Source organism: Gymnoscopelus microlampas (assembly GCF_963454915.1).
Source record: "Gymnoscopelus microlampas genome assembly, chromosome: 10".
NCBI lineage: Eukaryota > Metazoa > Chordata > Actinopteri > Myctophiformes > Myctophidae > Gymnoscopelus > Gymnoscopelus microlampas.
In genome coordinates, this window is record NC_139947.1 from 35924907 (window position 1) to 35946478 (window position 21572).

Below are 21572 nucleotides of genomic sequence, written 5' to 3' on the forward strand. Positions count from 1 at the left end.
AAGTGGTCTTGCGGTTAAAGCCACCCTGAGATTGGGAGATCAGGGTTCAATTCCCCAATCTGGTCGTACCAAAGACAATAAAAATAGGACCCAATTCCTCCCTGCTTGGCACTAGCATCAAGGGTGGGATTGGGGTAAGTCCCTGCTACCTAGCGTCATGTCCAGGGGGTGTACTTGTACATCAAGCCCCCTCACGCTACAGAAACAGGAGATGGGCTCCTCCTGCCCTATGGGTCATGCTACTTAGGTTACATTATGAGTCAAACCCATGAATCAATTACTAAATGAAAATAATTGATGTCTGTCAGATTTTTAAGTACTCTCTCAAAAATAACAATATTAAAGAATATAATTATGTATTTAATCACATTTGAAAATGTAAATGTGATACTAATTATCAAATTATCGAAAACGCAGTGCAAAGTAATGGGTGGAATTTCACCATGTTCACACAGTACAGACAGGAAATTAGAATCAAGAGAGGTGTCACACCATCACTCAGATATGACACCATAATATTGGTTCTGGATTGCAGTGTAATAAGACCTTAAATCTATCTCAAGCACTTATGTCCTGGGCTGCAGCTCACGCGCTGTTGTCCAGTGGTGAGCCTTCATGCATTTATGTACATTGTACACAATGTGGTTGTGAGTAGTCATGACAGCTAAACATGGGCAAGATTCCCTCCTCCTTCTCCTCTCTCCCTCATAACACGTGTTTTATGTTTCCTACTCTAACTGAAGACAAGAGACTCCTGAATGAGGTGTCCAATAGCTGCACTGTAAAGTCCAGCTGTTGGTGGTGGTCCCCATTCCAGCCAAACTGAGTGTCATGGTAATTATGCTCCATCTTATCCTGTCTTGGATTGGTGAATGGTTAAATGCAAGACGGCACAGCCAGCAGCAGGCTTTTACATGGTGTCTGTCTCATCCATTAGGGCCATATTTGTCACACAAGGGCCATTTAGTCGGCACAGTGCTGTAAAATTGGCTTTTTGACATGGCCACCGGTACAAAGGCTCCTCTCCTCCATGGCTGAGCCCTTTTAGTGTGCAGATGGTCAAGACAGCTGGGACACTTTAGTGATCTGAGGCTTTTAAACTGCCCCCCAGGCATGATAAAACAGAAGAGCTACTGGCATATTCTTCATTGTTTCCAAGCTGAAGAATGAGACTTAATCAGAAACCAAAACAAGACCATTTGTTTTCCGCAATGAGCAAATAGGGACCAAAGAATCTTCGTCTTGCCATGGAAGGATCAGGACAGATGTCAGAACATGAAGCTGGTAGAACAAAATTTGTTTTGTTTTCCTGGGTGTGAAGCATTTACTACTTAACTTAAAACCCTATAATTTGTTGACCGGGGTCCCCCAGGGGTCTGTACTTGGGCCCCTCCTTTTTCCCTCTAGTCTACACCAAATCTCTTTACCGGAATTAGCTGATCTACAAGCTCACAGCGTGTCGCAAGATAGCCAATCTAATAAGCTCACAATGCGTTGCGAGCTTGTAGATCTGCTATTGTCGCTGAATGATCAACTATTTTCACTGAATGTTTACCTTTTTGGGGGAGGGGGCTTTTTCTGCCTATTGATAGTCCACAGTGAAGAGAGATAGGAAACAGGGAGAGGGAGTAGGGGAATAACATGCAGCAAAGTTCCGCCGGGCTCAGGAATCGAACCCGGCACGCAGTGTCAGGCATACGAGCCTGTGGTACGCCCCATAAACCATTAAGACTGGGAACATTTTAGCTATAGCAACATAGGTTTTTCAGAAAACTCTTACGATTTAGAACACTGGTTTAGAACAGTGTTTCTCAAATAGTAGATCTACAATATGCAATTTTTGAAAAATCTTGAAAGTGAATTTTGAATCAACAAATCTTCTCTTCTGGGGGTCCCTTGGCACGAAACATTGTCAGATGGCAGTCCGTGGCCAAATACATATCATTTTGGCACGAAAAACTACTGATTTAGAAAGCATTTGCGGCCTCAGGTCTTAATGGGTTTTAATCACTCTGCTATCGGCACCTCCTATTATGTTCACCTATTATGACATGCCCAAGGGGCACCCGCTGGCCTAGCGGTCCAGGCGCATAACACATATACATCTACATCCACTGTGTACTATATCAATAAAGGCAGAAAGGGCCCCAAAAAATATCCAAAAATATTATGGCATGCCCAGAGTAGGGACGCTAGGGTTCATGTGGTTAAAAACATCTCACTAGTAAAGCCTTCACTGAGAAACAGGAAGATCTTGTTTAGTATAGGCCGATCGGCCCGTGCCAGTTTTGAAGTTGGTGGCTGGCTACCCAGACGGGGGAGCCCAGAATTATTATACGAGGGAGCGCGGGGCCTGATTGCCGGCAATCTCAACAGCTGTTTAATGAACGCTGGGACCTCTTTCTCTGGAAACGAGTTTTCCCTTGAAAACTGTGGAAGCCGTATCCAGGTCTATTTAAATGAGGTAACATGGGGAAGGTAAGCACCACCACATGAGCATTGTTTTCACAGTTCAAAGTGAGGAGAGAGTACTTTGCACTTCAAAGCCACTCATCTGGGAGGCAGTACAGTGGGGGTGGGGTGGTGGCGGGAGGGGGGGGGGGGGTGTATGGGGGGGGGGGAGAGGGGACAGGAAATAAGAATCAGGGTAATTAACAACTTCTGCTCCGCAAGGAGAAGACACAGCGTACCTTCTGCCTTGAAGATACATTCACATTTTGCTGGCTGTCCTCCTCGCTGGTTTTTCTTTTTACTGCCATCTTCTTTCATCCTGGATGTTTACTTTAATCTAGATTCTGAAAAAAAATTAAATTACATAATGATTATAAAAATGTTGCATGGGGGACTTGTTTCCCATGGGCGGGGCGGGGGGGCGGGGGCATAATAGTATCATATTGATGTTATGTTTTTCAATATTACGGATTTTAGCAATTTTATTTCCATCACGATGCACTGGGAAAATAATTGGTCTGTGAAAATGTGTTAAAGTATACATTTCTCAAGCTTCAGGAATTTGCTAAATAACCAGTAATTGTTTTGAAAGAAACAAGCTGATGGTTAATTAGTTTGATAAAAAACAGACCATCAGATCGTGCTTTGATATTGTAGTAACACGATGAACTAAAAACACTGACATGGTTTTCAGATTAGTTTTTAGTAGATACGTTTAAGACCAGTTAAATTAGTCTTCATTAGCAGGCTTATTGGCTTTAGTTGTGAGTGTATTGTACATTATATGGACATAGTCTCTCCTTGTCAAGAACACATGCATAACGTATCGCTGTTCTGCATAATTTTGACCATACAGACCATAGTCAGACTCAGAACATATAACAACCAAAAAAGGTAATCTGTAGTTGAGAAATGATTTACAACTGTGCATTCTTTAATTTTCTCATTTTAATTTTATTGTCATTAAAGGCAAATTTAATTTAATTTTTAGATTTTTTGGGGGGGGCTCGGGTGAGTATTTATGAATTCCAAGAAAACCCTTAGAAATGGGAACAGTAGAAAGTGTGTGGGGAGGGGGGGGATTTACATGTGAATTGGGTTCCCAGCCTGGATTTAAACTCTTAACATTGTAATGGAGAACAGAGTTACAGAATGAGATTAAGCCCCAATCTGCATTTAATAGAGCAGATCTGAGGCCGGCCTCTACTTGAACCCTGGTTTGTGAGAATGTCACACAGAGCAGTCTATTTGACATGTCACCTAACTGGTGAGAACCACCGTGCTTTGATTGAGTTTTATCAATTATCTTTGTGAGGGAAAACACTTCATGCAAAGGGCTGCAGTGACATTCAATTGAGTGTGTGAGCCTGCCTTGCTCCTACCAGGCCAGGGAACTGTCTTGCATGTGACAAGATTAAAGGAGAAAACCAAGCTGGAATGTATGTGACATCCAGGGACTGTTTCATAAAAGTGTAAAACTGATGTCATTCCGTGGATTTATTTGTGCTACAAAGACACCTGTACTGTTTCTATGCACATGCAGAGAGCAGATATATATATTCACCAAGAATGCACTGACATGCATCTCATAAATCATTAACCACCTAATTAAAAATGGCAAAAAAATGCAGATCTGCAAGTTCGCTGTGAGTTTGTAGGTTTTCAATTCGAGCCGTTTCTGAAATGTTCTGAAATTGTGGGGACTTTTTTTAATCTTTTGAAAATGATTGACATCCCCAAAATATGTATGCCAGGGTGAAAATATACAATTATAGCTGGAAATCAATCTATCCATGGAGAGAGCATGTGAAACACATGAAAAGCTACTACTAATACATTTGTTTTTGTTTGATCTTAGTACAGTCAGTCAAAAATGCTGCTATCTTGCTAAAAACAACAACTAAATGGGACATCTTTAAAATGACCATGGTAAAACTCCTTTAAATAAATGACCACACACAATGGCAGAATTCCATGTAAAGTGTAAATTGAATAATATCATGCCCTCCAATTAAATTAGATGTAACACAGAAGACCTTATCATCACACCTTAGAACAATTGGAGGAGGGCTTCAGTTTGTGAGGTCAGCATTTGGTTGAAATTGGGTGAAATTATGAGTAGCCCACCCCTTCACCTAATAGTCAATGTAACCCCCCCCCCCCCCCCCCCCCATCACCAGTCTCCCCCTCCTCCCTCCCTCCCTCCCACCCCATCTCCCCTCTATTGACTGGCTCTCCTGCATTAAGAGACCCCGTTGAGAGGATCCATACACTCTATAAAGACAAGATGCAGCCCAAGCGCCTCTGATATGATCCTAAGGATTTAAAGCGTGCGCCTCCTCTTCTCTCCCCAAACTTCAATAGACACGTTCGTTCGGCTGATTGAGTCAAGTGCTACTTCTCGTGAAAGGAAACCACATTAATTGGGATGCATGCCAGCAGTGCCAGTGCACTCCTGCATTTTTTGTTTACCAAGAAGAGGACCGAGGGACAACTGAATTAACCCAGGATTACCTTGAGTCGTACGACTGCCTTCCAGAGTGTCGGGGTCGATCTTGATCTCCTGCCCTCTCTCCAGCCCGTGCTCTCTCGCGGATCGAGCCCCAACTCTCTCTCCCCATCAGACCCGCCGTGTGTCGGTGCCTCTCGGCGAAGCTTGTACCGCAGGTGCGTAAAGGAAGAATCTGCTGATCTGAAGTAGGCTACTGATCTGAGGGACAGATGGCTGCGCTGGCGATACAAAGGACGGACAACTTTTTGCACAGCTTTTTACAGGTTGGTGGCATAATAACAGCGTCCTCACAATTACACTCACTGCACTAAAATAACGCACTGTGCCTTGCCCTTTATCGTACTGGATGCGGAGTTAAAGCGCAACAATGTTGCAGCCTTTGCCTGGTTACATTATCTTTCGCTCAAAGTTTACCGGAGTTGTCTGTGATTGATTTATTACTTAATTAACAGTTTGAAAGAAGTTCTATACAAAAGGATGCTGAAAGGATTAAACCCAAAAAAGCACTATGGCTTGTCTCCATTGGGGTCCATGTGTATTCAATTCTGAAAATCAATAGTCTTATTATTAATTTGGGGGGGAAATCCATGAATCTTAGGTTACATCCTACAACATATTAGGTATATTTATTTTTTTCTTCTTAAATATTGCTTATATTGGTCAATGTATAATTGTGGAATAGGTGGTAGCCTATGCGGTAGTGACGTAGGCCTATTATATTGGTTAATGAGATTACTGATTATTGACACCTGGTGTCAATCTGGCCCTTTCCTCATAAAACAGCGTTTGACCACAGGTTTTGTAACACATTGAAGATGGAAGAATTGAAAACTGAACCTTTAGTCTCCTTTAGTGCACTTTTTGAGATGGAAACTGTAAGCATAACTGTTTAAAATTATGATAGCCATCAAACTGCATTTTTGATGTACATTTTCAGCATTGTGCAGGTCGTATCACAATATAATACTAGAAAGCCTATATTTATTTCAAGTTGAAGTAATTGAAATAGAGAGGAGGATAGTTTAGCTTCAACCGTTGACATGAACATTCACAGAATATTTGTTTTTGGGACAAAAGACACTACTCATTATTTAAAATGTTGCACTCCCATTATTATTCATTACAAAAAATCTAATAAATTAAATGATCCAAATTTAAAGTAACATTTCAAGTTATTAACTGATGTTTTTGTATGTTTCCCCCACTCAGGACCGAACCCCCAGCTCCTCTCCAGAAGGAGCACCCAACACCCTGTCTTTCTTGGCCACAACCTGCAGTCAAGCCTGGCAAGTGGGAGGCGCCATGGGCTCAGAGGGTTCCCAGTTCCCCTACGATGGCACGGTGAACTCTTCATCAGGAATGTTTCAACTCTGGAGTAATGACATGGCACCCAGCTCCGCCCTCAACACCCATCAGATGGCATTCACCGTGCCCAAAGTCCAGTTCCCCGGGCACATGCAGTCTGGCTTGGGACACCATCATCATCACCATCATCACCACCACCACGAGCTGCCCCTGACCCCCCCGGCGGACCCCCCCTCATCCTACTCCTTTGAACTCTCCCCCGTCAAAGTGATTTCGTCCCAGCCGCAGGGCACCAGCCCCTACTACCCTCAGCACAGCACTGTGGGACAGAACTTCCCCAGCTTCCTCCAGAACTCCTCGGCCAGGCATCATTTGCCGGGGGGACACGTGGACGAGGGACAGCAGTGGTGGAGCCTGCCGCAAACCAACGGCAGCCCCTCCAGCCACCCCTTCTCCCTCGGCAGGCAGCTTGTGCTGGGCCACCAGCCTCAGATAGCCGCCCTTCTCCAGGGCACCTCCAAGGGCCTGCTGAGCTCCACGCGCCGCTGCCGCCGCTGCAAGTGCCCCAACTGCCAGGCTAACGGCGGAGGGCTGGAGTTCGGCAAGAAGAGACTGCATATCTGCCACATCCCGGAGTGTGGCAAAGTGTACAAGAAGACCTCTCACCTCAAGGCCCACCTGCGCTGGCACGCCGGGGAGAGGCCGTTCATCTGCAACTGGCTGTTCTGTGGCAAGAGCTTCACACGCTCCGACGAGCTGCAACGACACCTTCGCACGCACACCGGAGAGAAGCGATTCGGCTGCCAGCAGTGTGGCAAGAGGTTCATGAGGAGCGATCACCTTTCCAAGCACGTCAAAACCCACCAGAGCAGGAAGAGCCGGTGTGGGTCATCATCGCAACATGGATCCTCGGACCCGCTGCTTGCCAACATAAAGAGAGAGTAAAATGCTCCTCCATTCAGAACTAACAAAACGACAATGAAAACACTGTAGATCTTAAATTCACTGCCGCATGTTTGCACAGGGGTAAGCTAATGGAGCTGCTCTTCATCTGCTGCAGTCGAGGCCATACTCAGAGGAACTGTATTCGAAATTATTTGAAATAATTAGAAACCATTTTGAGAAAAAAAATCTACGTTTACAATGTGAGAAAAGGTTTTCCACATAGAAAACTTTAAGCCTTTTTTCCATGTGAGCTGGAAACAATGGGTTTGCTGCATTTCATGTGGCGTTTAAAATTCAACACAAAAATAATCTTGACTGAAACTGAGTGAATGCCTTTGAAAAATTTAAAATTCTAATTTTTTTTTTTTACCAAACTGCCATCAAAGTGTCAACCTTATTTCAACTTTTTTTAAATCAATATTTGTGATGTACATTTTGTGATGTAAATATTTTTATTGTGCTGGAAGTAGCAGACACTGTGCAAAATTAATAGTTTTACTGTGTTCATTCTACTGTGTTCAAATTCAATTTATGCCTTACTACAATATAAGATTGCGATAAAAAAAGAAAAAAGGTTTTCTCTTTAAAAGAAAATGATAATTTGGAACAATGCCTTGTGCAGTTCATAATTAGAATTTTAATACATAAATACATTTTTGAAATACAACTATGGGCCCAGTACAGATTAATTCCATCGGCTCGCTGTCAGCATATTTATCTGTATGACAGTATTGCTCTGGATATAAAAAATAATATTTTACAGTTGTAAGTTCTTTGTAAATTATGTATATTTCATGAACGACTTTATTGAATTCCTGTCTGTAAATTATAATAAACCTCATCCTTGCTTAAAATGGATCCACTGGTTCCACTAGTTCCTTGCAGCTGAAATACTTGTAAGTGCCATGAAGAGCTAAGGTTGATAGTTTGAATAAACTGAATTAACCATCTTACTTGGCACCTATTATTTAAATCATTATTCAGAATACAAATGTTACTCATTGTGTTGTCGGTGTGAAGGAAGAAATGGCTTAACACCCCCAAAACATTTAACCATTTATTTAAATGACAATTATTCGGAATACAAATGTTGCTTATTGTGTTGTTAGGTGTGAAGGAAGAAATGGCTTAACACCCCAAAATATCTAACAATTTATTTAAATGACAATTATTCTGAATACAATTGTTCACTGTGTTGTCGGTGTGAAGGAAGTAACTCGTAACAAAGAGAGACCTCAGGCAGCGGGGCTTTAAAAGATCTTCACACCTCAAAGTAAATACTGAGCCCATAGATGGCGGGGGTCACTTGTCTCACCTTCTGCAATCAAGTTCACAGCCATGTGGGCATTTAATGAGTGTTTTCTTTCTCTCAATGGAGAAGATTGAGTCAACAGATGCAAACAGAGGGCACTGGAGAGGAATTCCTTCTGAATGGGACCCCTGTTGTTCAGACCCCCTCCGTGGTGACAGGAACTCCCTTTGATTTTGCACCCTTGTGAAAGTTAATACCCTTGCCCCCTCTCCCCCCAGCCTCCATATATCACAGTCATGTTACGATCAGCTCCGCTTTTACTGCCCAGAAAAGGGGCTTTATTCAGAAGGCTGGCCAACCAGATGTCGGCTCATCCAGGGGTTTCTTCTCTTTTGTCTTCAAACCCGTTTGAACTCTGATGCACTGAGAGAGCAAGGCAGGCAAAATGCCTCGGCCAAGCTTTTGTTTTCTGTACGTGGGTTTCATAAACAAAAAAAAGAAGAAAAAAGAACATAGGTAAACATTGATACACATTGCAAAATCCTTGGTGTCAAGTTAACTCTTGAGACTCTATAAATGTAACCAAATGGACCCAATCAATAATGTTTATTTGTAACTCACTTTTACAGGTACATGTAGTGAAATGTTGGCGCTTGGCAGACAACCGCTCAGCAGCAGCAGGGACCGCGCTGCAAGCAGAAGCTCTCCATCATTTGGTTACGATTGTACAGTTTCAGCGTTACAAATTAACTGTGAGGATTTTACTGTGTACCAGGGTTTCCATGGATCCGTAAACGTCTTAAATTCCTTTATCTAAAAATAAGGCCTTAAAATGTCGTAAATCCATGTTGCAAAAGTCCTAAAAATGCCACAGACAGGGAACATAAGATTTAGGATTTATGTTACTTACAAAAACTGAATATCATACCGCAGCACAAACTGACAGTCTGTTTGAAATTAACGCATATCACACAGCACGTTTATTTTCAAAAAGACACTTTTTTATTTGATATGATACAACAGATTGTACTCAGTCAAACATGGCATCAACAAACCCCTTTCTCGGTTTTATGTCTACAAATTTGTCTTGGTTGTCTGCAGTGGTATTCCTTTGTGTAACATGCAAAAAAAGGACCTGATTAATCATTCCTATGAAAATACACCAGTCCTCAGTATCCATCGTGAGCTCTTTGATATGGTTCCAGACATCATGTAGGCTCACCTAGTCTCAGTGGTTCTCACCTTTTCAGGCCACGACCCCAAAAAATGATCATATTTGAACTGGGAACCCCCCAAAATAATGACTGACAAGCACTTGGAATTGTTGGAGTTGAGGCGTTACATTTTGTTTGACTCAGTTCCACAGATCTACAGGTTGAGAACCACTGTCTTATTATTTATTTCTCAGTCCAGTCAGTTACAGTACATTTGGTGTTGTCAATGTCAGGAGTAAATCTTTAAGCAGCTTTTGCTTTTACCACATGAACCCTAGCGTCCCTATTCTAGGCTTATAGGTGAACATTTGCCGAAAATAGGAGATTTGGTGTATAGAGGGGGAAAAAGTAGGAGACCTAGTATAGACCCCTGGGGGACACCGGTCAACAAAGTATATAGGGTTTAAGTGATTAAGGAGGCCACTGAAATGTGAGGTCTATTGATCTTTGGTGCAGCTGTGTGATCCTGTTAATCTACAGGACATGAAAGCATTGTGGGGACCTCTACTGGCCACAAAGAAGAACCAATGTGACTGACTCCTCTCCTGCATTTGAAATATATGACACTATAAACCAGTCAGGCATTACGGCCCATACAGATACGTATTTAAGATCGTTGCATCATTGATTGTATGTCTTGTGGCAATCTGCACTATGGAGCAATAGTATGAAACATTTAATTGGGAGCAAGCGTTGGTTATTTTTGGCACAATAGCCTGAGAAAAGAGAGAGCATGCATTCTTTATTTGTACACGTAAAAGCATATCCTTCATATTCACCAGCTGTGCGAGTCTAATTAATTGACTTTCTTCTCTCATTCTTCATCTAGAAAGTGAAAATGGGGAGCTTGGCATTATGGTGAGAAGAACTGTACAGTATGTGGTATGGGAAGATTAATGACACAATGGACTGCAGTGACATGACAACACTGGAGATGACTAATAAAACTAGTATTTTATATTAGTTCAAACCAATGGATTTCATTGAGGGTGCTTTTCTCGAGTGTCCCCAAACCACAAGTAACCTGTTTTGACCAGGAGAAAAATACAAGTCTAGTTTATACTTCATCACGCCATCGTTTCGTCAAGTGTCAAATTTTCAAAACCTTTTTGGGGGTTGAAAATATATAAATTTCCTCAAACGGAACAGTTGAAAATATGTCATTTTTGTCAGGTGACAAAGTAATTAGCCTTCAGCATTATGTTGGTCAACCTGGAAATGTTACAGCTTGGGTCAGGCCGGCAGGCAGTCCTATGTCTCTATGTTTCCATTGCAGTAACACAGACTCTCTCCTAAACCTGTCCAACTATCAACAACTTCACCAAAGTTAACCTGAAGAGCAAAGAGTCATTCTGAACTCACATCATGTCCATAGAGGGCCTCCAGGGGTCTCCCTCTCTCCTTCTGTGTCGGGATCAAACGAGCACCAATCTCATTCAAACAGAATAAGAGAGCATAGAGTCCTTTACTCTGTGGCAGGAAAAGAAAGTCCTCCACGTTCGGTTGCAATCTGAGTGAGTCCAATCCTCAAGGCATATTCAAGTGTTCTCCCTTTTCCTGCTTTTGTCTGCGTTAACATCCAACACAATAATGTTGATGCTGATGATGTCAGCAGAGGAATGACAAGTGAAAACATCAGAGAATAGCTGTACTTGTCTTCACAAAGGGCCGTCAGAAGAATCCAGCAGGGTGAGGAAACTGAAAAAGCTGAAAATGCGTGTCCAGGTCAAAGTATCGACAAGATTCTAGTGTTGACCTTGTCAATCCTGTGAACATTCACATACTGTGCACTCACACGCATACTCACATTGTTGCGCAAATGTACACATTCATGCACATGTCTCCAGTGGCCGCCCCAATAAGGAATGGATTTTTTTTTTGTCTTCTTTGTATTAATTCCCTGTGCGCTTTAAAATACAGGAGAAATAGATATAACAAAACAAAAAAAAGAAGCAGTAATCATCGTAACACTTGCACTGTCCACAGAAAGTGTTTCATTTACTCTCAAGTTCAACCCAGCATTTACAGTAACCCAGCATCCCTCAGCTGGGTGCTACTCATTAGCTGTGGCCACCTCACATCGAAAAGCTAAAAAAAAAGAGAAAAAAGAAACTGGAGTCAAGTCACGTTATGGTTGCAGCCCATTGTTCCTTCACATATATTCCTTCCACTGTTCCCTGGAAAACTTCATCAAACCTGGTTATGGGTCCAGCCTGACCACATAGACAACGAAGTCACAAAGTAAACGAGTCCTCCTTGTGTCCAACACGGCTGTGCTTTTCGTGTCAGCCACTGTCCTATCGGCCTTGATGGAAACATTCAGTTCATAGGTCATCCTCAGCCAGCTGGGCCAGGTTGCTGGAGCGTCGTACTGATGAGGGTCCGGGGACAGACACTGTAGAGTGGCTCCCAGCCTCGCCAGCCAGACCCCTGCGGCAGCCCTCTCCTGCTCTCTGCTGGGGAGACAGGGAACATTAAAAACCCAAAAGTGACAAAAAGGCACATTTACCTACGATTAGCCCACCCAGATGATCTGACATGATATCGAATCGTCAGCAAAACTGTCGTTGGTAGGTGTTGAAAAACATTTTTTCTTTTTTTTTGTCGACGGAAGTGGTCAGGTGTCGATGACACACAGTGGTGGAAACTACATTTCCTCAAGTACTGTACTTAAGTAAAAGTTTGAGGTATTTTTACTTTACTGGAGTATTTCCAGTTTATAATTGTATAATTGCAATGTCACACAATACAGAACCACAACAACACAGAATCATTCGTGGTGTTGCCTAAAAGGCCACTCTTAGTGTGGTCAGCAGAATCCATATCTACTGTTGTGTTGTTTCTTCTACTGCCCACCACCCCTGTCCTAATGATGTGTTGGCGAAAGTTGAATCCCCAGTTAGAGCAAGAAAAACTGTTTTCCACAGTACTGGAAAAGTATCAATACTGCAATGTAGAAACACTCTGTTACAAGTAAAAGTCCGGTAATCAAAATGTACTTGAGGTAAAAGTACAAAAGTATTGGCATCAAAATGTACTTAAAGTACCAAAAGTAAAAGTACTCATTATGCAGAATGTCCCGTGTCACAAGTTATCATATGTGTAAAATGTATTAAAAATGTTTTATGAAAATAACAGATCTACAAGCACACAACACGTCGCACCGGCTAGTACTTGAGTAATAGCCAATGTTTAAATAGGGCTTAAGTGGTTAATGTATGTTTTGTATAATAATCCAAATCTACAAAGTAACTACGTTTTTACATTTTTGTAGTGGAGTAAAAGTACAATACTCCAGTAAAGTGCAAGTACCTAAAATTGTTCTTAAGTACAGTACTTGAGTAAATGTACTGAGTTACTTTCCACCACTGGTTTACCACATATTCTTTTTTGCCTTGTCTGGCTCAGCCTCTTTCCTGTTTGTTGTGCGCTAAAAGCAACCCTGCTTGGATAAACACAGTAGGACCAGACAATCAACAACGGCTGATCCTGTCATGGCTCCTGGAAGAACAAGTGTCTAGTGATGACAGAGGCAGATGTAGTTAATGGTTGGCCAAACCCCAACAGGATACCCAGCCATTGTTGACTGAGCAGACGGCGGAAACTTCAAAGCGATGGCAAAAAAGGAAGAGAATTGTGTGGAATTGTGTGGAAATGTTATGATTTACTGTATGTGCTGCAGGATGCGCTTCTAGACCAATCATTCATCAAATAGGATAGAAGTTAGTTACTTTTGACAGCAAACTAACAGGCTTTCCTCCAGAACACAGAAATAGCTGTGATAATTACAATTCTTCTCCAGTAGGGGGTGGAAATGCTCTGCCTTTGACCAAACAAATCTCTTCTCTGCCATGTGCACCTATTAGACAAATGGTTACCATTTACTAAAGTCTTTCATCTTTTCATTAACATGAATGAGCATGTTAAAATTACATGTTAGACTTCCTACAATGGCCCATTATTTTCTCCAGTGGTTAGTTTCATCTGTCTTGTTTTTCTATTCACTCTCCTGAGGCTAGTAGTGATAATGACTGTGAAGTCGACCCCGGACCACAGAGTACATCGTAACTCAACTTCTTCACTGCTCACGCACGCACGCACGCACGCACGCACGCACGCACGCACGCACGCACGCACGCACGCACGCACGCACGCACGCACGCACGACGCACGCACGCACGCACGCACGCACGCACGCACACACACACACACACACACACACACACACACACACACACACACACACACACACACACACACACACACACACACACACACACGTGCGCGCGCATATGTGTTCAACCTACCTGTGCATTGTGCGTAGCAGGTGTACAAAGACCATTTGACACAGTTTGACAGTGAGGCTGATCAGTAAAGGCCAGTTGGACATGTGATGGAGAGACGGTCTGGGAGTCAGAGGGACACGGTTGGACTATGGTCGGCTGCAAGCACAGAAAACACACAAGTTATTTTAACTCTGATGGTGGGTTGCACCAACAAGGATTAAAGCAAAGTTTAGGGCTAATTAAACATCTGTTGAGCTAGGTTTCATTTAAATTCTAGTTGTGTTGCACCACTTAACTTTAAGCATGGCTCAACAAATCAGAGATGAAAACCTTAACATTTAATCTCATCACAGAGTCTTTGAATAGGTACTGCTTTGATCATTCTTTATCATAAAACAACAGGGTTGAAACAGTCCATTATTTTCCTTTGATGAACTCTGGTTTTCTTCAGTTCAGTCCATCTAATATATATGCTGCCATTTTGAAAATTTTAATGCCATTGCCCACAGCTGCAAGTTTAACAGTAATCCTTAACTGAAATCTTAATTTGAGTCTTAGGTAGTGGCGCCACAGGAATAAAATGAATCCAGGTTTACTGTGAAAAACTAAAACCAAGATTAAAATGAGGCCATTCCATGGCCAGGCGGGTTAAGGTGACCTTAGTGTTGTCCCAGACAAAATATCCACATCGTAGTATAACCGTTGCAAAATCGTTTGTCGTGAGCATCCTCTTGGGCCGTTCAGTGCAACTGAGGCTGCCAGAGCCAATCCATAACGTCTGAGGCTACGACAGAGTTCTGGCCATGTCGAGAATGTTGGGCCACGTTCATGCAGTGTGGCTGATAGCTACCAACAGGTAAAAATAAAGGTAACTGCTATGTTTAACGGAAAGATTACTGTGGCAATTTTACAGGTTTCATGTGTAAAATCATGGGGAATCATTCACAATCTGCTGGTCTATAATGTGCAGACCCTTCAGTGAAAAATGGCTGGAGATATCAGCTTCCTTTGGAGAATTGCCAACCCATGTTGTCCTCTCTGCCACGTCAAGACTAGTCCAAGTCCAAATCTTCCTCCTTTGATTTTGTTTTGTTTTCTCAAGGTTAAATATTGCCCCGGCGTGGCATATAGGCTGACATAGGTCATAATTTCGTCACACAATGTGACAAGTAGACTAAATTCAACTTGCACAGTCTGACAAGGTAGATAATCACAATTTTACTTTTTTCACAGCAAGCTAACACAGACATGTAATGACCATATAAGATGGTGCGCAAGCATCATTACACCTAATTACGCCCGATTTACACTCACTCTGCTATTTTTGGTGCGCGACACCAATATAAATATAAATCAAGCCTTAGACAGTGTTGTTTGGCGTAAACACCATGGACAAGTCGAAACGTTGCACTCCAATTAATTAAAGTTCCATAGGGAGCTCTGAAGACGGTGTGATTATTCTCCTCTTTTCAGTCTATTTTGTCTTTGATGTCCAGAACTCATCGAAATTATTTTTGGATGTGCGTGCACCTCCTGGACTGCACAGAGTGAAACACCACAGCATTTTGATGGCAGCCAGGACAGCATAGATATAGATAGCTGTGTAGGCTGGCTGACACTGTACATTTATCAGTTTCATATCCACTGTCGACCATCTGTACATACATTTCCACTCATCATGGATGATAGATGTATCTTCATATTACTGGTGACAGATTGTACATTATACTTGTGCCTATATTTATTAATAGTTCATACGTCATGCGGACCCAGTCAGTCCATGCACAGATGGCTAGGACAGACTTTAAAGGCTTCTTACTTCTTACGAAGGCTGGAGATTATGTTTTTGGTCCCGTGAGTCTGTCCGTCCGTCTGTCTGGGATTCTTTCTGTGAACAGCTAATCTCCAACCCAAATCCTTCAAATTGACCTCATGGTGGCACTATAACAAGCTGATTCACCTTTTGGCTCTTGAACCGTAGGATACTAGGATTCCTTGGATTGTCAGACTAGATTTACCACCATTTTATGTTTTCTTCAAAACACACACGTTTTGCTACTATTCCTACAGATTTGGTTCAAAACTCACACTAATCGGTACACATTATCTCTGGAGTCATCAGTCATATTCTTCATATTCCATTCTGAGTGGCTACAATTGACTTACACATTTTGCGGGCCCTGGGTAGAAAACCCGGCCTGGTGGAGATATGGCTTAGCTTGTTAGTGTGTCTCTCTACTCTTACCTTCATCTATCCTTAGATGCTAACTGCTGCTATGACACATGTCTGTCTGTGTAGAAACAGGTCAAATGAGCAAATGATCTTCCAGTACCACCTAAATGGAAAGGTGGAATTACCTGACACCATCCCTTAAAAAATCTTTCAGGAGAGCAAAAGGGGAGGTAAACTCACTTTTCCCATAAAAAGAGATGGCATTCACTGCTGCCATTTTCCCCCTTTTTTCTCTTTCCCCTTTTTCTGCTTTGTACATATGTGTTTTATATTTGTTGATGATATTGTATTTTGGTGTTATTTTAATGCTATGTTGATGAATTGAATACATAGCATTCTGCTCTGTAAAGCGACTTTGAGTACCTAGAAAAGCGCTATATAAATTGTATGTATTATTATTATTATTACATAGGACCACCATGGAAAAAAGCCCTCATGACTTTTTTTGTGTTATCCTTTTAGCCCAAACGTCTGACTGTACCTTGTGCCGTTTACATTTCTGACTAATAAAGTATTCAATCAATCAATGTACCTCCTTCAGTGAGTTGGTCTCGCTGGGCCCTTGGCTCTGGCTCAGGCCCTGACTGGGCAGGTAGAGCGTGGGCAGGGAGGTGTTGTGGGAGTGCAGGCAGGGCAGCTTGTGGCGGTCTATGGAGGCGGAGGAGTGGGGCCGCAGGCCGGCCACCGCAGACAGCGGGGATCTCATACAGCGGCCCAGGCTGTTGGACTTGCTCTCCCTCCGCTGATACTCAATGGGTGACTGCAAGGCTGAAGAACCACAGAGGTACAGAGATTTTTTTTAATGTATATATATATATATATGTATGTATGTATGAAAGTATACTGCATATCATTGGCATCCCTCTTTCCTAATCATATTGGCCTCTTATATCACACACTGAATCTTCTTACTTCTGAGCAGACAGCATTAGATAAAATAAAGACAAGCCTGACAGCACATTACGCTAGACCTCTGTAAGAGGCTCTCTCCCACTCTCTCCTTTACCGTTGAGGAAGTTGCGCTGGCTCTCCAGGAGCTGGCTGACGTCGTGGACCCAGGCCCGGCCCATCTCCGGGGAGGAGGCCTGCAGCTGGAAGCGCACCGAGCTCCCGTCGGCGTTGCGTGACGTCAGGGCGAAGCGTGAGGCGTCGCCCTCCACCAAAGGCTCCACCCCCAGACAGCTCACCTGGAACAAATCACATCTGACTCGCATCTGCCGGGGAGGGCTTCCTGCCGCGCCGCTCATTAAATACATCACTAACACACGCAGGCCTCGAGAAGAACACTGAGTCCCTGCCTAGGGACGGGCTTATGTAACTCGCTGCTGCACGCCACGTTCAAGCTGGAGCACCGTGATGTTTCGTGTCTCATGTAGAACTGTTAAGTTGGGACTAATTAGTTTTAATGGGTTAATGGGGGTGATTTGCTTTCTTATTTCCCTTTCATTATTTCACCACATTTTCACCGACATGTGGTCCATGCAACGGTGGACCAGGCGATGGAGAGACTGACCTTGATGCTGCTCTTGAAGGTGTAGCCGGGTAGAGAGAATCCTTTTTTCTTGTCGATCGGCTCGCTGAAGATGACCAGCTGCTCAAACAGGAAGATCCGCCTCTCCTTGGCGCGGGACAGGAAGCCGCTGTCCTGCTCGGTGACCGTGAAGGTGTCCTGCTGGAGCAGCTTGCCCAGAGCCGTGATCTTGCCCTGGGACAGAGGAAGAGGACAAAAAGTCAACAAACAAAGGAAAGGGTTCATGGTTAATAATATGTTATGGTTGGAATGGCTGGCGTGAGAGATGATTTTTAGGGAGTGTGAAGGATATCCGCACCTCGAAGCCTTGTAGCCGGCCCACGTTCATCATGTCGTTGCAGCGTTTTGGCACAAAGCACATGACCTCCACGGCTTTCTGTTTCAAAGATGAAAGCAATCTTGTTAGTACTTGATTGATTGATTGATTGATTGATTGACTGACTGACTGACTGACTGACTGACTGACTGACTGACTGACTGATTGATTATATTTCGTTGCTGTCAGGCAGAAACCTCTATCTATCTCCATATTGTAACTTTTTGTGTTTTTTCGTAAATTAACGCCTTACTTGATCATATTACAGCATCACACAAATATATCAAAAGTAGCAGATCCACACAGCTTGAAGATCTGCTAATTTTGCTGTTTTTGAATTTGAATCCTGAAAAGTAACAGTTTTGGACAATGAGGTTTCCACCCCGACAAAGACGATATACTTTGAAAACAACACATGACATAAAAATAACTACTTAATAATTATTCACTAAGGATAAGACAGTAAAAACTTGATGGCCACTGACAGCTGCTGACATAGACAAGCAAGCTGACAATACTTGACATAAAGACAATAAAGATTCATTATAATGTTGTTGTTTTAATTTAATGTGATATTGTTTCCATCCAAACATGTGGACATTGTCGTCTAAAAAGTCTAATATTGATCTATATAAAGCAATACTTGTTTTGTATCATTGTTTATTTTGAACAATAGCTCTACAATACATCCTATTCGTGATCCATAAATCACATTTTCATATTTAGTTCCGCAATGCGGTAATGGTTTTGTTACTAAGAACCCCGTGGGAATAAACATGGCCTCACCCAAACACAGGCCCTTTAATCCATTAAGATCAGGAACGCATCTGTGTCATTTTAGATGTCTTTGGCTATTCAAAAATAGCAGATCTACAAGCTTATAGCGCGGCACAGAGTGCCGCGCTATGAGCTTGTAGATCAGCTATTTTTGAAGAATATTGACAATTTGTGCAAATATTTAAAGCGAACATTTTTAACTCCAATATTTGCATCTGGGGGTCCATGGAACAAAATATTTTGAGATGGGGGTCCGCGGCCAAATACATATAATTTTGGGGGTCCTTGACAAGGAAAAAGTTGGAGCACCACTGATATAGCAACTAAACAACAAAAAGTATATGTATTTGGCCGCCGACCCCCATCTCAAAATATTTTGTTCCAGGGACGACCCCCAGAAGCAAAGATTTTAGTTAAAAATGTCAGATCTACAAGCTCGTAGCGTGGCACCGTTATGCTATTTTTGAATAGCCAATGCATAAAAGAATGCTTTTTAGCTCAAATCTAAAAATGACACATGCTTTCCCGGCCTAAATGGATTAAATAGAGTGTTATACAAGTCTGTTTCTGCATCAGAACACCCACCTCCAGCTCCTCCGTGTCCACTCCTGCTTTGGTGCAGTACTTGAGGAAGTCCTGTTCAAATAGACACAGCATGGTCACCAGAACATTCCAGCTTTATGACTCTTATGGCATAAGGTGAGGACATCTGGTAGAGTGTTTATATGGTGGTGCTCTTTAAGTCTAATTTCCATTTGATCGCCAGAGGCACCACCGGGGCAGAGTGTGCTTTGTACAAACGGATGGAATTTTACAGCCCCATTCAAAAGACCTGCTTCAATTTGAGACATGCCGGTATTTTCACTTTAGGCCAGTTCTAAAAGAGAAGAGAACACTTATGCAACATTTCTCTTTTGCCTGGCATCACCAGACTAATCTGATTTCGCTCTGGCAGATTCGGCTGGTTTCCAGGCTGCATTTCTCGGTCCCACTTTGTGTGTCTGTGTGTGTGTGTGTGTGTGTGTGTGTGTGTGTGTGTGTGTGTGTGTGTGTGTGTGTGTGTGTGTGTGCGCGTGCATGCATGTTTGTTTTTGTGCGCTTTGCTTACAACCATCTGACCCTGCCATGAGTCAGATGGCAGTTCACTGAGGTGGTCAGTGAGGTGTGTGTGTGTGTGTGTGTGTGTGTGTGTGTGTGTGTGTGTGTGTGTGTGTGTGTGTGTGTGTGTGTGTGTGTGTGTGCGTGTGTGCGTGTTTCACCTTAAGCAGTAGCTGGTACTTCATAATCCTCTGGACAGGTTTGATGAGCAGGTCGTTGAGCTGGAGCCGGTGGCCTAGCTGCTGCCTCAGCTCCTGAAACACACACACACATACACGCGCGCACAACACACGCACAACACACCAGTCAGCATGAAGGCCATAGTACACACACAACACACACTTACCCACTTACGTATTAGTAAAACGTTTTTCTCGTAAATGAACGCCCTACTTGATCATACTACAGCGTCACACAAAAGAGTGCGTGCGTGTGTGCGTGCGTGTGTGTGTGTGTGTGTTTTAAGAGATATTCACCTCAAAGTAAGTCTCGATGTACTCTGAAACAATGTGCTCCGACTTGGGCTTGTTCTGACAGTATACGACATACATGTGGAGACGCCTCTCCTGCAACACAAGGCAAACAAACAAACAAACATGTTTATTAAGAATCATTAGACAACAACGTTTGAAACAAACGAAAACAAACAAGCCAGAAGGCAAGAGAAGACCCATTATTTACACGGCTTGTGTTGGATTACGAACATGTGCGTCCGAAAACGAGCCGAGATGGCAGATGCAACTGCTTGGTGTTTTATTATTATTACGTTATTGTAGGGGGGGGTGATGGCTGATTTTAAGCAGTCACACCTGGCCTGGGTGAAACTATTTAGAATCTGGTGCTAGGTGTGACTACCACACCTAGCTCTCACCAGTGGGCATCCAGGTAATCGATGCAAACAGGATAAATCAGCCATCCCCACACACAATCAACAGAGAGAAATAGAGCGCCTCTGTCACTGACAGGTTGTCCTAACATCTTCCATGTGGGGTATCAGGGTACTGGTCCGGCACACCAGCATGAATGGAATATTCACGTCCTGTTCACGTTCCGTCCTATGCGACGGAAGTTCAACAACAATATCGAAAGCAAGTTTGGCCCCTGCACGCGTTAGCCACTCCTCTTCAGTCGCATGTGTGACCCATAGAGTTATAATATATCTAAAGGGCGGACTGCCCTGCCCCCAGCTATTCATTTCAATGAATGTTGCTCACTGGCGTTTGAAGCACCCGGAAGAACGCTCTACTTCCGCATTTGGGCACCCAAATTTGGTGGCCAAATGCGGAAGTCTTGAGCACCGAGCAGGCGCACTAGGGTTTCGAACAGTAGAAGCATGAGCAGTGGCATTTTAAATGCGGAAGTATTGCAATCCCTGATTTGACCACCAGGCGACGGGCCGCTTCACTGTTCTACCGTGGCTCTGGGAGCTTGGTGTGACAGTACCCTTATGGTTATAATTGTGGCAGGTATAGTGCAGTGTACGTTGCTTCGAAGCACTGGAAATAAAGAGAACTTCGATCCAGAACTTGGCTCTCGTCTGTCCAAGGGAAGAAACAGAGGAGAGATGGGGAGTCGGATTGGAACGCAGGTCCTCGCGGCTCTGCAAGGAGCATATGGTCTCTGTGCACTGACTGGCTGAGCCACCAGGCACC

General features: G+C 43.2%; 2 protein-coding genes across 4 annotated transcripts in view; one reads left to right on the plus strand and one right to left on the minus strand.

Annotated features, from left to right (window-relative positions):
- Window positions 1-5172: 5172 nt before the first annotated feature.
- sp5l (Sp5 transcription factor-like) lies at window positions 5173-7213 on the plus strand (the record flags this gene model as incomplete). The annotated part of the gene is made up of 2 exons (XM_084068806.1): window positions 5173-5226; window positions 6173-7213. The coding sequence occupies 2 exons, from the start codon at window positions 5173-5175 to the stop codon at window positions 7211-7213; spliced, it is 1095 nt and encodes a 364-aa protein (XP_083924932.1).
- Window positions 7214-9444: 2231 nt separating this feature from the next.
- Window positions 9445-21572, minus strand: part of arhgef25a (Rho guanine nucleotide exchange factor (GEF) 25a) — an 88117-nt gene continuing 75989 nt past the window's right edge. For 2 of the 3 annotated variants that reach the window (XM_084070193.1, XM_084070195.1), the window contains 9 exons: window positions 20397-20486; window positions 20082-20174; window positions 19408-19458; window positions 18028-18105; window positions 17712-17903; window positions 17205-17385; window positions 16731-16966; window positions 13987-14121; window positions 9445-12135 (listed from right to left, as the gene is read on the minus strand). In XM_084070193.1, coding sequence (XP_083926319.1) covers window positions 12004-12135; window positions 13987-14121; window positions 16731-16966; window positions 17205-17385; window positions 17712-17903; window positions 18028-18105; window positions 19408-19458; window positions 20082-20174; window positions 20397-20486 — 1188 coding nt within the window. In that variant the 3' untranslated portion in view covers window positions 9445-12003. The remainder of the gene's footprint in view (window positions 12136-13986; window positions 14122-16730; window positions 16967-17204; window positions 17386-17711; window positions 17904-18027; window positions 18106-19407; window positions 19459-20081; window positions 20175-20396; window positions 20487-21572) is intronic. The other variant, XM_084070194.1, reaches the window with a different exon arrangement.